Genomic DNA, 15,763 nt, shown 5'->3' with positions numbered 1-15,763 from the left:
TCATCTGGAAAATTGGGATTAAGACTGTGAGCCTCCCGTGGGACAACCTGATCACCTTGTAACCTCCCCAGTGCTTAGAACAGTGCTTTGCACATAGTAAGTGCTTAATAAATGCCATCATCATTATTATTATTAGTCTTGGTGGAATCATGAGGAACATTCCAGATACATGACAGTTGTTTACAATAATTGGATTTTCTGATAGTGTCTTAGGGCTATATTGGTAACTCCCAGTATTCTGACATCCAATTGATCTGAGCAGTAGGCCCACCTGCGCAGATGACACTAGCATCCTCCCGGTGGGCACAGTTGTGGTTGCCCCATCCACTGTGGGAACAGTCTTCCAGAGACGATTCGTTCCCAGAACAGTTCACGTCGTCCAGCAGAATACGTCCGGAGCCTTCGCCGGACCAGGCGCTGATAGGGGCAGAGATGGCTTCTCCACAGCCCAGCTGCCGGCAGACCACCCGGGCATCCATCAAATCCCAGGAATCATCGCACACCGTGCCCCAGGTGCCCTGATAATACAGCTCCACGCGGCCCTCGCAGTGAGTGCTCCCATTCACCAGTCTCACTGGAATGGCTTGGAAAGACAAGAGACATTTCATTATTCGTAGACTCAGTGCAAGACTTTCCCTCTGAAAGAGATGAGTCCTTTCTTGTAGCAAGCCAGTTCATATTTATTTATTGGAGACAAGGTGACAACAACCCCTAGCAATTCAATAGTCATAATTATTGTGTGCTTTCTGAATAAAAGTGGACAGTAGTAAATATCCGGAAGTTCCCACAGAAGGCCTTGGGTTTGATGGATGAAAACTGTTCACGACCAGTGGAATCAGAAAAAAATTGACTATTCAAACAAGTGCATGCACACATACACACCCATACACACACAAAAACACACACATATAATAATAATAATAATGGCATTTATTTAGCACTTACTATGTGAAAAGCACTGTTTTCATAAATGGGCGCAAATAAATTATTACCTAAGGGCATGGTTCGGCTGAAGGATTGATATGAAATATGTTGCTGATCATAGGAAAAAAGATGTGGAATTTTAGAAGGGCTTTGAATGTGCAGACGGCTGAAGTGTGACAGATCTGTGGGAGAAAGGAGTCAATGGGGCCAATTTGGGCAAGAGGCTGGAACTGGGAAAGGTGAGAATAGGATACTCCCAACTCGTCAGATAGTAGGGACTGAAGAGTTTAAGGATGAACGTAGAAAGTGCAAAGAGTCAATGCACATGTTGATGAGAACTGGTAGAGAGTCATAAAGGTAAGAATCATTAACCTCTCTAGGGAGAGCCACAATAAATGGCAATCTTTGAGAAGAAGCAAGTCATAGCGTAAGTGTTTCAGGAATATGATCCAGTAAGCAGTGTAGAGTATAGACTGAAGCGGTAGAGGCTAGAGGTAAGGGGACCACCAAAGATGTGGCTATAATAGTCTAATTATGATTTGATAAACACTTGAACCAGAGAAGAGGAAGTTCTCCCTTGGAGAACTCATTCACTCCCGTGGCTTCAACTATCATCTCTAGGAAGATGATTCCCAAATCTCCATCTCCAGCCCCGATTTCCCTCCTTCTCCGTAGTCTCCCATTTCCTCCTGCCGCCGGGACAGCTCTACTTGGGTGTGTCTCCTCCAACTTGAGATGTCCAAAACAGAACTCCTTATATTCCCATCCAAACCTTGTCCCCTACACCCGATTTTGCTATCACTGTAGACAGCACCACCATGCTCCCTGTCGCACAAGTCGATACTAATAGTAATAATGGCATTTATTAAGCACTTACTATGTGGAAAGCACTGTTCTAAGCACTGGGGAGATTACAAGGTGATCAGGTTGTCCCACGGGGGGTTCACAGTCTTAATCCCCATTTTACAGATGAGGGAACTGAGGTACAGAGAAGTAAAGTGACTTGCTCGAAGTCACACAGCTAACAATTGGAGGAGCTGGGATCTCCCACTCCCTTCTGCCTAGCCCTTGCATTTGGATTTGCACCGTTAATTCACGCTCCATATCCTGCCTGAAATGCCTTTTTGGGACGATCCATTTTTCTATCAGGCAGACACAGTACCTTTGATTTCATAGTGTTGAAAAGTAGGAAGCTGCTTTCAGGTTCACTGCTTTGGGTCCTAAGAATCGCCCCTAAAGTAGGAATCAGGGTAGTTTGAAGAAATAGAGTACTTACGGGGAATTTCTGTGGTTGTCAGTGGAGCCCCTGAGGGAGAAGAGAAATGACCTTACTATTGGTCTTGGTGGATCGGTGGGGAACATTCCAGATACATGACAGTTGTTTACAATAATTGGATTTTCTGATAGTGTCTTAGGGCTATATTGGTAACTCCCAGTATTCTGACATCAAATTGATCTGAGCAATAGGCCCACCTGCGCAGATGACACTAGCATCCTCCCGGTGGGCACAGTTGTGGTTGCCCCATCCACTGTGGGAACAGTCTTCCAGAACCGATTCGTTCCCAGAACAGTTCACGTCGTCCAGCAGAATACGCCCGGAGCCTTCACCGGACCAGGCGCTGATAGGGGCAGAGATGGCTTCTCCACAGCCCAGCTGCCGGCAGACCACCCGGGCGTCCATCACATCCCAGGAATCATCACACACCGTGCCCCAAGTGCCCTGATAATACAGCTCCACGCGCCCCTCACAGTGAGTGCTCCCATTCACCAGTCTCACTGGGATGGCTTGAAAAGACAAGAGACATTTCATTATTCGTTGACTCAGTGCAAGACTTTGCCACTGAAAGATATGAGTCTCTTCTTGTAGCAAGCCAGTTCATATTTTTTTGTTGGAGAAAAGGTGACAACAACCCCTAGCAATTCAATAGTCATAATTATTGTGTGCTTTCTGAATATAAATGGACAGTATCCGGAAGTTCCCACAGAAGGCTTTGGGGTTGACAGATGAAAAATATTCACGACCAGTGGAATCAGAAAAAAATGACTATTCAAATAAGTGCATGCACACATACACACACATACACACACAAAAACAAACACATACACATATAATAATAATAATGGCATTTATTAAGCACTTAATATGTGCAAAGCACTGTTTTCAGAAATGGGTGTAAATAAATTATTACCTAAGGGCATGGTTCGGCTGAAGGATTGATATGAAATACGTTGCTGATCATAGGAAAAAAGATGTGGAATTTTAGAAGGGCTTTGAATGTGCAGACGGCTGAAATGTGACAGATCTGTGGGAGAAAGGAGTTCCCTGGGGCCAATCTGGGCAAGAGGCTGGAACTGGGAAAGGTGAGAATAGGATAACGCCAGCTCATCAGATAGTAGGGATTGAAGAGTTTAAGGATGAACATAGAAAGTGCAAAGAGTCAATGCACATGTTGACGAGAACTGGTAGAGAGGCATAAAGGTAAGAATCATTAACCTCTCCAGGGAGAGCCACAATAAATGGCAATCTTTGAGAAGAAGCAAGTCATACCGTAAGTGTTTCAGGAATATGATCCAGTAAGCAGTGTAGAGTATAGACTGAAGCAGTAGAGGCGAGAGGTAAGGGGACCACCAAGGATGTGGCTATAATAGTCTAATTATGATTTGATAAACACTTGAACCAGAGGAGAGAAATTTAGGTCCAAGAGGTATTTTTGAGAAAAAGAATGGCAGGTTTTGGCAGAAGATACACACACTCCCTTGGAGAACTCATTCACTCCCATGGCTTCAACTATCATCTCTAGGAAGATGATTCCCAAATCTCCATCTCCAGCCCCGATTTCCCTCCTTCTCCGTAGTCTCCCATTTCCTCCTGCCGCCGGGACAGCTCTACTTGGGTGTGTCTCCTCCAACTTGAGATGTCCAAAACAGAACTCCTTATATTCCCATCCAAACCTTGTCCCCTACACCCGATTTTGCTATCACTGTAGACAGCACCACCATGCTCCCTGTCGCACAAGTCGATACTAATAGTAATAATGGCATTTATTAAGCACTTACTATGTGGAAAGCACTGTTCTAAGCACTGGGGAGATTACAAGGTGATCAGGTTGTCCCACGGGGGGTTCACAGTCTTAATCCCCATTTTACAGATGAGGGAACTGAGGTACAGAGAAGTAAAGTGACTTGCTCGAAGTCACACAGCTAACAATTGGAGGAGCTGGGATCTCCCACTCCCTTCTGCCTAGCCCTTGCATTTGGATTTGCACCGTTAATTCACGCTCCATATCCTGCCTGAAATGCCTTTTTGGGACGATCCATTTTTCTATCAGGCAGACACAGTACCTTTGATTTCATAGTGTTGAAAAGTAGGAAGCTGCTTTCAGGTTCACTGCTTTGGGTCCTAAGAATCGCCCCTAAAGTAGGAATCAGGGTAGTTTGAAGAAATAGAGTACTTACGGGGAATTTCTGTGGTTGTCAGTGGAGCCCCTGAGGGAGAAGAGAAATGACCTTACTATTGGTCTTGGTGGATCGGTGGGGAACATTCCAGATACATGACAGTTGTTTACAATAATTGGATTTTCTGATAGTGTCTTAGGGCTATATTGGTAACTCCCAGTATTCTGACATCAAATTGATCTGAGCAATAGGCCCACCTGCGCAGATGACACTAGCATCCTCCCGGTGGGCACAGTTGTGGTTGCCCCATCCACTGTGGGAACAGTCTTCCAGAACCGATTCGTTCCCAGAACAGTTCACGTCGTCCAGCAGAATACGCCCGGAGCCTTCACCGGACCAGGCGCTGATAGGGGCAGAGATGGCTTCTCCACAGCCCAGCTGCCGGCAGACCACCCGGGCGTCCATCACATCCCAGGAATCATCACACACCGTGCCCCAAGTGCCCTGATAATACAGCTCCACGCGCCCCTCACAGTGAGTGCTCCCATTCACCAGTCTCACTGGGATGGCTTGAAAAGACAAGAGACATTTCATTATTCGTTGACTCAGTGCAAGACTTTGCCACTGAAAGATATGAGTCTCTTCTTGTAGCAAGCCAGTTCATATTTTTTTGTTGGAGAAAAGGTGACAACAACCCCTAGCAATTCAATAGTCATAATTATTGTGTGCTTTCTGAATATAAATGGACAGTATCCGGAAGTTCCCACAGAAGGCTTTGGGGTTGACAGATGAAAAATATTCACGACCAGTGGAATCAGAAAAAAATGACTATTCAAATAAGTGCATGCACACATACACACACATACACACACAAAAACAAACACATACACATATAATAATAATAATGGCATTTATTAAGCACTTAATATGTGCAAAGCACTGTTTTCAGAAATGGGTGTAAATAAATTATTACCTAAGGGCATGGTTCGGCTGAAGGATTGATATGAAATACGTTGCTGATCATAGGAAAAAAGATGTGGAATTTTAGAAGGGCTTTGAATGTGCAGACGGCTGAAATGTGACAGATCTGTGGGAGAAAGGAGTTCCCTGGGGCCAATCTGGGCAAGAGGCTGGAACTGGGAAAGGTGAGAATAGGATAACGCCAGCTCATCAGATAGTAGGGATTGAAGAGTTTAAGGATGAACATAGAAAGTGCAAAGAGTCAATGCACATGTTGACGAGAACTGGTAGAGAGGCATAAAGGTAAGAATCATTAACCTCTCCAGGGAGAGCCACAATAAATGGCAATCTTTGAGAAGAAGCAAGTCATACCGTAAGTGTTTCAGGAATATGATCCAGTAAGCAGTGTAGAGTATAGACTGAAGCAGTAGAGGCGAGAGGTAAGGGGACCACCAAGGATGTGGCTATAATAGTCTAATTATGATTTGATAAACACTTGAACCAGAGGAGAGAAATTTAGGTCCAAGAGGTATTTTTGAGAAAAAGAATGGCAGGTTTTGGCAGAAGATACACACACTCCCTTGGAGAACTCATTCACTCCCATGGCTTCAACTATCATCTCTAGGAAGATGATTCCCAAATCTCCATCTCCAGCCCCGATTTCCCTCCTTCTCCATAGTCTCTCATTTCCTCCTGCTGCCGGGACAGCTCTACTTGGGTGTGTCTCCTCCAACTTGACATGTCCAAAACAGAACTCCTTATATTCCCATCCAAACCTTGTCCCCTACACCCGATTTTGCTATCACTGTAGACAGCACCACCATGCTCCCTGTCTCACAAGTCCATAATAATAATAATAATAATGGCATTTATTAAGTGCTTACTATGTGGAAAACACTGTTCTAAGCACTGGGGAGGTTACAAGGTGATCAGGTTGTCCTATGGCGGGCTCACAGTCTTAATCCCTATTTTACAGATGAGGGAACTGAGGCCCAGAGAAGTGAAGTGACTTGCCCAAAGTCACACAGCTGACAATTGGAGGAGCTGGGATCTCCCACTCCTTTCTGCCTAGTCCTTGCATTTGGATTTGCACCATTTATTCATGTTCCATATCCCACCTGAAATGCCTTTTTGGGACAATCCATTTTTCTATCAGGCATACGTAGTACCTTTGATTTCACAGTATTGAAAAGTAGGAAGCTGCTTTCAGGTTCACTGCTTTGGATCCTAAGAATCATCCCGAAACTAGGAATCAGGGTAGTTTGAAGAAATAGAGTACTTACGGAGAATTTCTGTGGTTGTTAGTGGAACCCCTGAGGGAGAAGAGAAACAACGTTACTATTGGTCTTGGTGGATCGGTGAGGAACATTCCAGATACACGACGGTTCTTTACAATAATTGGATTTTCTGTTAGTGTCTTAGGGCTATATTGGTAACTCCCAGTATTCTGATATCAAATTGATCTGAGCAATAGGCCCACCTGCGCAGACGACACTAGCATCCTCCCGGTGGGCACAGTTGTGGTTACCCCATCCACTGTGGGAACAATCTTCCAGAGATGATTCGTTCCCAGAACAGTTCACGTCGTCCAGCAGAATACGTCCGGAGCCTTCTCCGGACCAGGCGCTGATAGGGGCAGAGATGGCTTCTCCACAGCCCAGCTGCCGGCAGACCACCCGGGCATCCATCAAATCCCAGGAATCATCACACACCGTGCCCCAAGTGCCCTGATAATACAGCTCCACGCGCCCCTCGCAGTGAGTGCTCCCATTCACCAGTCTCACTGGAATGGCTTGGAAAGACAAGAGACATTTCATTATTCGTAGACTCAGTGCAAGACTTTGCCACTGAAAGAGATGAGTCTTTTCTTGTAGCAAGCCAGCTCATAGTTTTTTTATTGGAGACAAGGTGACAACAACCCCTAGCAATTCAATAGTCATAATTATTGTGGGCTTTCTGAATAAAAGTGGACAGTAGTAAGTACCCGGAAGTTCCCACAGAAGGCTTTGGGTTTGACGGATGAAAACTATTCACGACCAGTGGAATCAGAAAAAAAATGACTATTCAAACAAGTGCATGCACACATACATACCCATACACACACAAAAACACACACATACACTCACATATAATAATAATAATAATGGCATTTATTAAGCACTTACTATGTGCAAAGCATTGTTTTCATAAATGGGCGTAAATAAATTATTACCTAAGGGCATGGTTCGGCTGAAGGATTGATATGAAATATATTGCTGACCATTGGAAAAAAAGATATGGAATTTTAGAAGGGCTTTGAATGTGCAGAGGGCCGAAGTGTGACAGATTTGTGGGAGAAAGGAGCTCCCTGGAGCCAATCTGGGCAAGAGGTTGGAACTGTGGAAGGCGAGACTAGGATACTGCCATCTCCTCAGGTAGTAGGGACTGAAGAGTTTAAGGATGAACGTAGAAAGTGCAAAGAGTCAATGCACATGTTGACGAGAACTGGTAGAGAGTCATAAAGGTAAGAATCTTTAAGCTCTCCAGGGAGAGCCACAATAAATGGCAATCTTTGAGAAGAAGCAAGTCATACTGTACGTGTTTCAGGAATATGATCCAGTAAGCAGTTTAGAGTATAGACTGAAGCCTTAGAGGCTAGAGGTAAGGGGACCACCTAAGATGTGGCTATAATAGTCAAATTATGATTTGATAAACACTTGAACCGGAGGAGAGGAAGTTAGGTCTAAGAGGTATTTTTGAGAAAAAGAATGGCAGGTTTTGGCAGAAGATACACACACTCCCTTGGAGAACTCATTCACTCCCGTGGCTTCAACTATCGTCTCTAGGAAGATGATTCCCAAATCTCCATCTCCAGCCCCAATTTCCCTCCTTCTCCATAGTCTCTCATTTCCTCCTGCCACCGGGACAGCTCTACTTGGGTGTGTCTCCTCCAACTTGACATGTCCAAAACAGAACTCCTTATATTCCCATCCAAACCATGTCCCCTACACCCGATTTTGCTATCACTGTAGACAGCTCCACCCATGCTCCATCTCACAAGTCCATAATAATAATAATAATAATAATAATAATAATAATAGCATTTATTAAGTGCTTACTATGTGGAAAGCATTGTTCTAAGTGCTGGGGAGGTTACAAGGTGATCGGGTTGTCCCACGGCGGGCTCACAGTCTTAATCCCCATTTTACAGATGAGGGAACTGAGGCCCAGAGAAGTGAAGTGACTTGCCCAAAGTCACACAGCTGACAATTGGAGGAGCTGGGATCTCCCACTCCCTTCTGCCTAGCCCTTGCATTTGGATTTGCACCATTTATTCACGTTCCATATCCCGCCTGAAATGCCTTTTTGGGACAATCCATTTTTCTATCAAGCAAACATAGTACCTTTGATTTCACAGTATTGAAAAGTAGGAAGCTGCTTTCAGGTTCACTGCTTTGGATCCTAAGAATCATCCCAAAACTAGGAATCAGGGTAGTTTGAAAAAATAGAGTACTTACGGGGAATTTCTGTGGTTGTCAGTGGAGCCCCTGAGGGAGAAGAGAAACGAAGTTACTATTGGTCTTGGTGGATCAGTGAGGAACATTCCAGATACATGACGGTTCTTTACAATAATTGGATTTTCTGATAACGTCTTAGGGCTATATTAGTAACTCCCAGTATTCTGATATCAAATTGATCTGAGCAACAGGCCCACCTGCGCAGATGACACTAGCATCCTCCCGGTGGGCACAGTTGTGGTTCCCCCATCCACTGTGGGAACAATCTTCCAGAGACGATTCGTTCCCAGAACAGTTCACGTCGTCCAGCAGAATACGTCCGGAGCCTTCGCCGGACCAGGCGCTGATAGGGGCAGAGATGGCTTCTCCACAGCCCAGCTGCCGGCAGACCACCCGGGCATCCATCAAATCCCAGGAATCATCACACACCGTGCCCCAAGTGCCCTGATAATACAGCTCCACGCGGCCCTCGCAGTGAGTGCTCCCGTTCACCAGTCTCACTGGAATGGCTTGGAAAGACAAGAGACATTTCATTATTCATAGACTCAGTGCAAGACTTTGCCACTGAAAGATATGAGTCTCTTCTTGTAGCAAGCCAGTTCATATTTTTTTATTGGAGAAAAGGTGACAACAGCCCCTAGCAATTCAATAGTCATAATTATTGTGTGCTTTCTGAATAAAAATTGACAGTAGTAAGTATCCGGAAGTTCCCACAGAAGGCTTTGGGTTTGACAGATGAAAACTATTCACCACCAGTGGAATCAGAAAAAAAATGACTATTCAAACAAGTGCATGCACACATACACACCCATACACACACAAGAACACACACATACACTCATATATAATAATAATAATAATGGCATTTATTAAGCACTTACTATGTGCAAAGCACTGTTTTCATAAATGGATGTAAACAAATTATTATCTAAGGGCATGGTTCGGCTGAAGGATTGATATGAAATATGTTGCTGACCATAGGAAAAAAGACGTGGAATTTTAGAAGGGCTTTGAATGTGCAGAGGGCCGAAGTGTGACAGATTTGTGGGAGAAAGGAGCTCCCTGGAGCCAATCTGGGCAAGAGGTTGGAACTGCGGAAGGCAAGACTAGGATACTGCCAGCTCCTCAGATAGTAGGGACTGAAGAGTTTAAGGATGAACATAGGTGCAAAGAGTCAGTACTCTTGGTGACGAGAACTGGTAGAGAATATGTATTTTTGAGGTTTTAGCAGAATATACACACACACTCCCTTGCTTGGCAAGTAGAAAGGACTCAACCAATACTGCAAGCAAAGAAACAAACAGGCCCTCAAGCCTGGCCTGTAACAAGTAACAAGCTTTCTTACCCTGAGGATTTGCTGAGGTGGGTTGGTGCCCTGTAAGAGAAATGACAGTGAGGCCAGAGGTTGAGCTGAAAGATTCCAGAAAGACGTGAATTTTTGTCTGGTCTTGGCCACTAGTAAAGAGAGACTGCCTTTTTTACCTCTCTGGACAGCATTACTTCCAGGACCAGATTCTCTTAAATATATATATATATATATATATATATCAGTGGCTAGTAATAATAATAATAATGGCATTTATTAAGCACTTACTATGTGCAAAACACTGTACAGGGGGCTCACAGTCTTAGTCCCCATTTTACAGTTGAGGTAACTGAGGCACAGAGAAGTTAAGAGACTCGCCCAAAGTCACACAGCTGACAATTGGCGGAGCTGGGATTTTGAACCTATAAACTCTGATTCCAAAGCCCGGGCTCTTTCCACTGAGCCATGCTGCTTCCCCAGTCGCCTTTGACCAGAGATTTGAAAAAGGAGAAGGAACCTTCTTTGGCTTCAGTGCAGTGACAGAAATGCAGATGCCCTAGAGTGATGGGTCATGGGAGGAACTGCATTTGGGAGAGGGAAGGAGAGTTTCCCACCCTGTAATCAGTAGCTCAGGTGTATCACTGAGTGGCTGGGGAGTCCCATTGAATCCTGACACAAACAGTCACCAAGGGAGACATTTCCTGACACCCCATGTCCTGCCTAAATGCTATTTTTGTATTAGACGTGTTATCTTTTGTTTTACATTGAAAGCCCAAAATTAGAAGAGCAAAAATGCTTTCATGGCCCACTGCTTTGGGTTCTAAGACAAGAATCACACCTAAACTTGGAATTTTAGAAGAAAAGGATCACTCACAAGGAATTCCCTGGGTTGTTGATGAAGCATCTAAAGAAAAAGAGAACAAGAATACATTTAGTCTTGCCAGAATATTCAAGACATTTGATGGCTGGTTTATCTCAGTAATTTATTCCCTGGACACATCTACGGGTACACTGTCAATCCCCGCATTCATAGGTGTGAATATTATCACAATTTTCCCCTGTCCTTTGCAGGATTGATCTGCCCATCAAGCACTCCTGTTCAGAAAATTCTTAGAATAATGTCATAAATTGCATCAGAATTTTCAAAGACTCTATTGGTAACAACATCGTCATCATTTATTGAGTGCTTACTGTGGCAGAGCAATGTGCTAAGCACTTGGGAGAGTACAATGCAACAAAGTGGGTAGACTCTTTCCCTCCCCATGATGAGTTTATAATCTAGAGGAGGAGACAGATATTAATAGAAATATCGGTTGACCCCAAGGTGCTACTTGTCTTGCCCTCTGTCAGAGAAAACACACTCTTCTACGGTGACGAATATTTGCAATTATGCCTGAAAGTACACCATTTGGAGTGGATCATTTGTAACTACTATTGCTCCAGGTTGTAAGAACATGATGTAGAGGAATTGGAGAATCTGTGAATTCAGAGATGATCTCAGGTACTCACATGTTTTTTCTGAAGGAGTAGCCTCTTGCTCTGAAAGGAAAGAAGAAAGTGTGGCCAATTTAGAAACCATGATGGGTCAGTGGAACATGGACAAGTAACCTAGTGGCAAAGGGTCATAGTTGATTCACTGATTGATTTTAGGCATCAAAGGATAGTTACAGCTTTTTTTTTTGTCCACTTGAATTGGTTTTCTTTTTCCCTAAGAAAAGTCCTGTTCAGAGCAACAGCAGTTACTGTTGCCTGAAACTGTTCTCCCTCTTCAAAAGGAAGAAAAACAACATGCATTAGAGCTCTTTGAGCACTAATCAAATCAAGCGGTGTTAGCATAAACCTCTTTCCTTCCATCTTTCCTCTCTGGCCTCATGTCTCAGGAAACTTAATGTCCATTGCACATCTCTGCTCAAGACATACTCAAGGGGGTCAGTGGGAGCCAAAATAACTAGATGGTCAACATCCAGAAAAGCTTCAGAATTGAATGGTCGTCTCTTTCGTGCCTATTTTTTTGGTAACCATTTCTACCAAGCAGTGGTTCCAGTTGGAGAAGAAAGACCCATCTCTTGCTGATGAACAGGGCTGAGAATGGGACAGAGTCTCTTAAAATATCTTCAGGAAGGCCAGAAAGATGTTGAATCAAGCAATCAATCAATCAATCGTATTTATTGAGCACTTACTGTGTGCAGAGCACTGTACTAAGTGCTTGGGAAGTACAAGTTACTTGTACAAGTACAGTGAATCCCTTCATTACCTTGTTCCACTTCCAATTTCTGTACGAGAAGCTTAGACAAGGTTATGAGGGACTTGGAAATTTCAGATAGTTTTTCCTTTTTCTGTTCCTTGTCTACCCTTTGAGTTAAATACTTGTATGTGAATAGTGACTCTTTTTAAAGATGTAAACCAGTGGGACTCGCAAAGTATCATAAGAATACCACAATTATAAGAATGTATCTCTGTTCCTGTTAGAGACATTCTAACACTTCAGTTGTTTTAGATATGTCTTAGAAGAGTGGGCTTTTGATTCTCGTACAAGACATTGCTACAAGCGGTTGTTATTTTTTTTTTAATTTTTAATGGTATTTGTTAAGTACTTACTATGTGCCAGGCACTGTACTTAGTGCTGGGGGTAGATTCAAGATTATCAGGTTGGACAGTCACTTAACCAGTTATTCTGTCTCCCTTTTTAGACTGTAAACTCCCTGAAGGCAGGCACCACATTTTGCTGTATTTTCCCAAGATCTTAATTCAGTGCTCTGCACACAGTAGTAATAATAATAATAATTGTGATATTTGTTAAGTGCTTTCTATGTGCCAAACACTGTTCTAAGCACTGGGTAGATGCCAAGTGAATATAATGAGAAGCAGCATGGCTCAGTGGAAAGAGCCCGGTCTTTGGAGTCAGAGGTCATGGGTTCAAATCCCTGCTCCGTCACGTGTTAGCTGTGTGACTTTGGGCAAGTCACTTCACTTCTCTGGGCCTCAGTTCCCTCATCTGTAAAATGGGGATTAAGACTGTGATCCCCCGTGGGACAACCTGATCACCTTGTAACCTCCCCAGCACTTAGAACAGTGCTTTGCACATAGTAAGCGCTTAATAAATGCCATTATTATTATTATTATTATTATTAATTGATTGTTTTGTGGCAACTTATACTTCCCAAGAGCTTAGTACAGTGCTCTGCACACAGTAAGTGCTCAATAAATATGATTGAATGAATGAATGAACTTAAAACTGTGAGTTCCTTGTGGGCAGGGATTATGTCTACCACCTCTATTTTACTGTAGTCTCCCAAGGGCTTAGTACAGTGCTCTACACTCGGTAAGCACTCGATAAATACTAGTGATTGATTGATCAAAGTGCCATTGATCATGGTAGAAAGTTATGTTGGAGCAAGAGAAGGTGACTGCAGCTGGCAGTCAGTAGCTGGAAAGGCCCAGGCAGCAGCAGGATTATTCCATTGGACTTTGAGATAAATAAATATTATGGGGGGTGTTTGCAGGTGCTCCCTGCCTCCTTGATCATGGGGGAAATCCATTTCTCCATCAGAGAAGCAGCGTAGCTCAGTGGAAAGAGCCCGGGCTTGGGAGCCAGAGGTCATGGGTTCTAATCCCGGCCCCGCCACATGTCTGCTGTATGACCTTGGGCAAGTCACTTAACTTTTCTGAGCCTCAGTTACCTCATTTGTAAAATGGGGATTAAGACTGTGAGCCCCACGTGGGACAACCTGATCACCTTGTATCCCCCCAGTGCTTAGAACAGTGCTTTGCACATAGTAAGCGCTTAACAAATACCATCATTATTATTATTATTATTCTCTGAGCCTCAGTTACCTCATTTGTAAAATGGGGATTAAGACTGTGAGCCCCACATGGGACAACCTGATCACCTTGTATCCCCCCCAGTGCTTAGAATAGTGCTTTGCACATAGTAAGCGCTTAACAAATACCATCATTATTATTATTATTATTCTCTGAGCCTCAGTTACCTCATTTGTAAAATGGGGATTAAGACTGTGAGCCCCACATGGGACAACCTGATCACCTTGTATCCCCCCCAGTGCTTAGAATAGTGCTTTGCACATAGTAAGCGCTTAACAAATGCCATCATTATCATCATTATCATTATCAGAGTTTCCAGCAGCTCTGTAAACAGCATGGCCTAATGGATGGAGCTTGAGTCTGGGATTCAGAAGGACCTGGATTCTAACCATGACCCTGATATTTGTCTGCTGTGTGGCCTTGGGCAGGTCACTTAACTTCTCTGGGCCTCAGTTATCTCATCTGTAAAATGGGGGTCGAGACTGTGAGCCCCACGTGGGACAGGGACTGTGTCCAACCTGATTTGCTTGTATCCACCCTAATGCTTATTACAGCACCTGGCACATAGTGAGTGCTTAAAAAAATACCACAATTAGTAATTATTATCTAGAAGCAAGCCTGACTCGCTAGACACTGCATGTTTCTCATGCCTTCAGGGATGTGATACTGAAAGTCATGGGATGGTGACCACACTTTAAGGGGTGAAAATCGGGTATTATCTTTTGGGTGAAACCCTAAAAATCGCTCCTTTACTGTGTGAAGAGAAAAACGAGGCTGCTAGGATGTTGAGGATACTGCTGGGCACCCAATCTCCCACAAGAGGCTCTGGGAAATCTTTTTGCCGGGAAAGAGCTGAGTTAACCTCTGAAGCACCCAAACCTTAAATAGAGGGGTTGCCCCTCAGAAGGGGTCACAGTGCTCTCAGTGCAAACTTGCACAGCTCCTTGCCCGGGACAGTGAAATCTGGTGTCTATCAAGCCCGTTGGAAAAGGATCAGGACTGGAGAAGCCAGGAATTTCCTCTATTATGAGAGCAGATGTTGGAAAATTAGAGGACATAACTTTTCTTCACACATTGGAGCAAACTGGGCCGTTCCATTTGAACTTGAGCCAAATAATTATGGGAGATATTTGCAGGTGTTTCATGTCTTGCCTGAATCGTCTAAGGGGACTATCCATTTTTATACTGGAGAAAGAAGTTGCCTTTGGTTTAAACCAAAATTATAGAATTAGAACGGAAATGAAAGACACAAATGGCACAAACGTTACCTTCAGGGTAACACAGAGAAGCAGTGTGGCTTAGTGGAAAGAGCATGGATTTGGGAGTCAGAGGACGTGGGTTCTAATCCCGGCTCCGCCAGTTGTCTGCCATGTGACCTTCGGCAAGCCACTTAACTTCTCTGTGCTTCAGTTACCTCATCTGTTAAAATGAGGATTAAGACTGTGGAATGACCTGATTACTTTGTATATACCCCAGCACTTAGAACAGTGCTTGGCACATAGTAAGTGCTTAACACATACCATTATTATTATTATTATTATTATTATTATGGAAGATGGAATATTTACGAGGCACTTCTCTGTAGCTGGGATGCACATAGTAAGTGTTTAACATATACCATAATAATAATAATTATTATTATTATGAAAGACAGGGAATATTTACTAGGCACTTCTCTGTAGATGGGATGCCTGAGGGGGAAAGAAACAAGATTAAAATTAGCCTTCTTGGGTTGGTGTGACATATTACTGACGCTCCAAAGTTCATCACAGTGCATGAATTTCCTGTCTCTGCCTGGGACTACATTGGCAAAAAAAAAAAAAGCCTTTTTGGTGATCCATAATTGAACTACCTCACA

General features: G+C 43.7%; 1 protein-coding gene across 1 annotated transcript in view; it reads right to left on the bottom strand.

Moving 5' to 3' along the window:
• Positions 1 to 15,763, bottom strand: part of DMBT1 (deleted in malignant brain tumors 1) — a 160,769-nt gene that overhangs the window by 122,530 nt on the left and 22,476 nt on the right. The window contains 10 exon segments of the mRNA XM_038758605.1: positions 272 to 592; positions 2,395 to 2,709; positions 4,578 to 4,892; positions 6,752 to 7,072; positions 8,873 to 9,286; positions 10,123 to 10,187; positions 10,958 to 10,987; positions 11,487 to 11,622; positions 12,338 to 12,469; positions 14,529 to 14,657. Coding sequence (XP_038614533.1) covers positions 272 to 592; positions 2,395 to 2,709; positions 4,578 to 4,892; positions 6,752 to 7,072; positions 8,873 to 9,286; positions 10,123 to 10,187; positions 10,958 to 10,987; positions 11,487 to 11,622; positions 12,338 to 12,469; positions 14,529 to 14,657 — 2,178 coding nt within the window.

Source organism: Tachyglossus aculeatus, chromosome 16, assembly GCF_015852505.1.
Source record: "Tachyglossus aculeatus isolate mTacAcu1 chromosome 16, mTacAcu1.pri, whole genome shotgun sequence".
NCBI classification, from domain to species: Eukaryota; Metazoa; Chordata; class Mammalia; order Monotremata; family Tachyglossidae; genus Tachyglossus; species Tachyglossus aculeatus.
The sequence above is the reverse complement of the archived record's forward strand: the minus strand, read 5'-3'. Positions and strand labels throughout refer to the sequence as shown.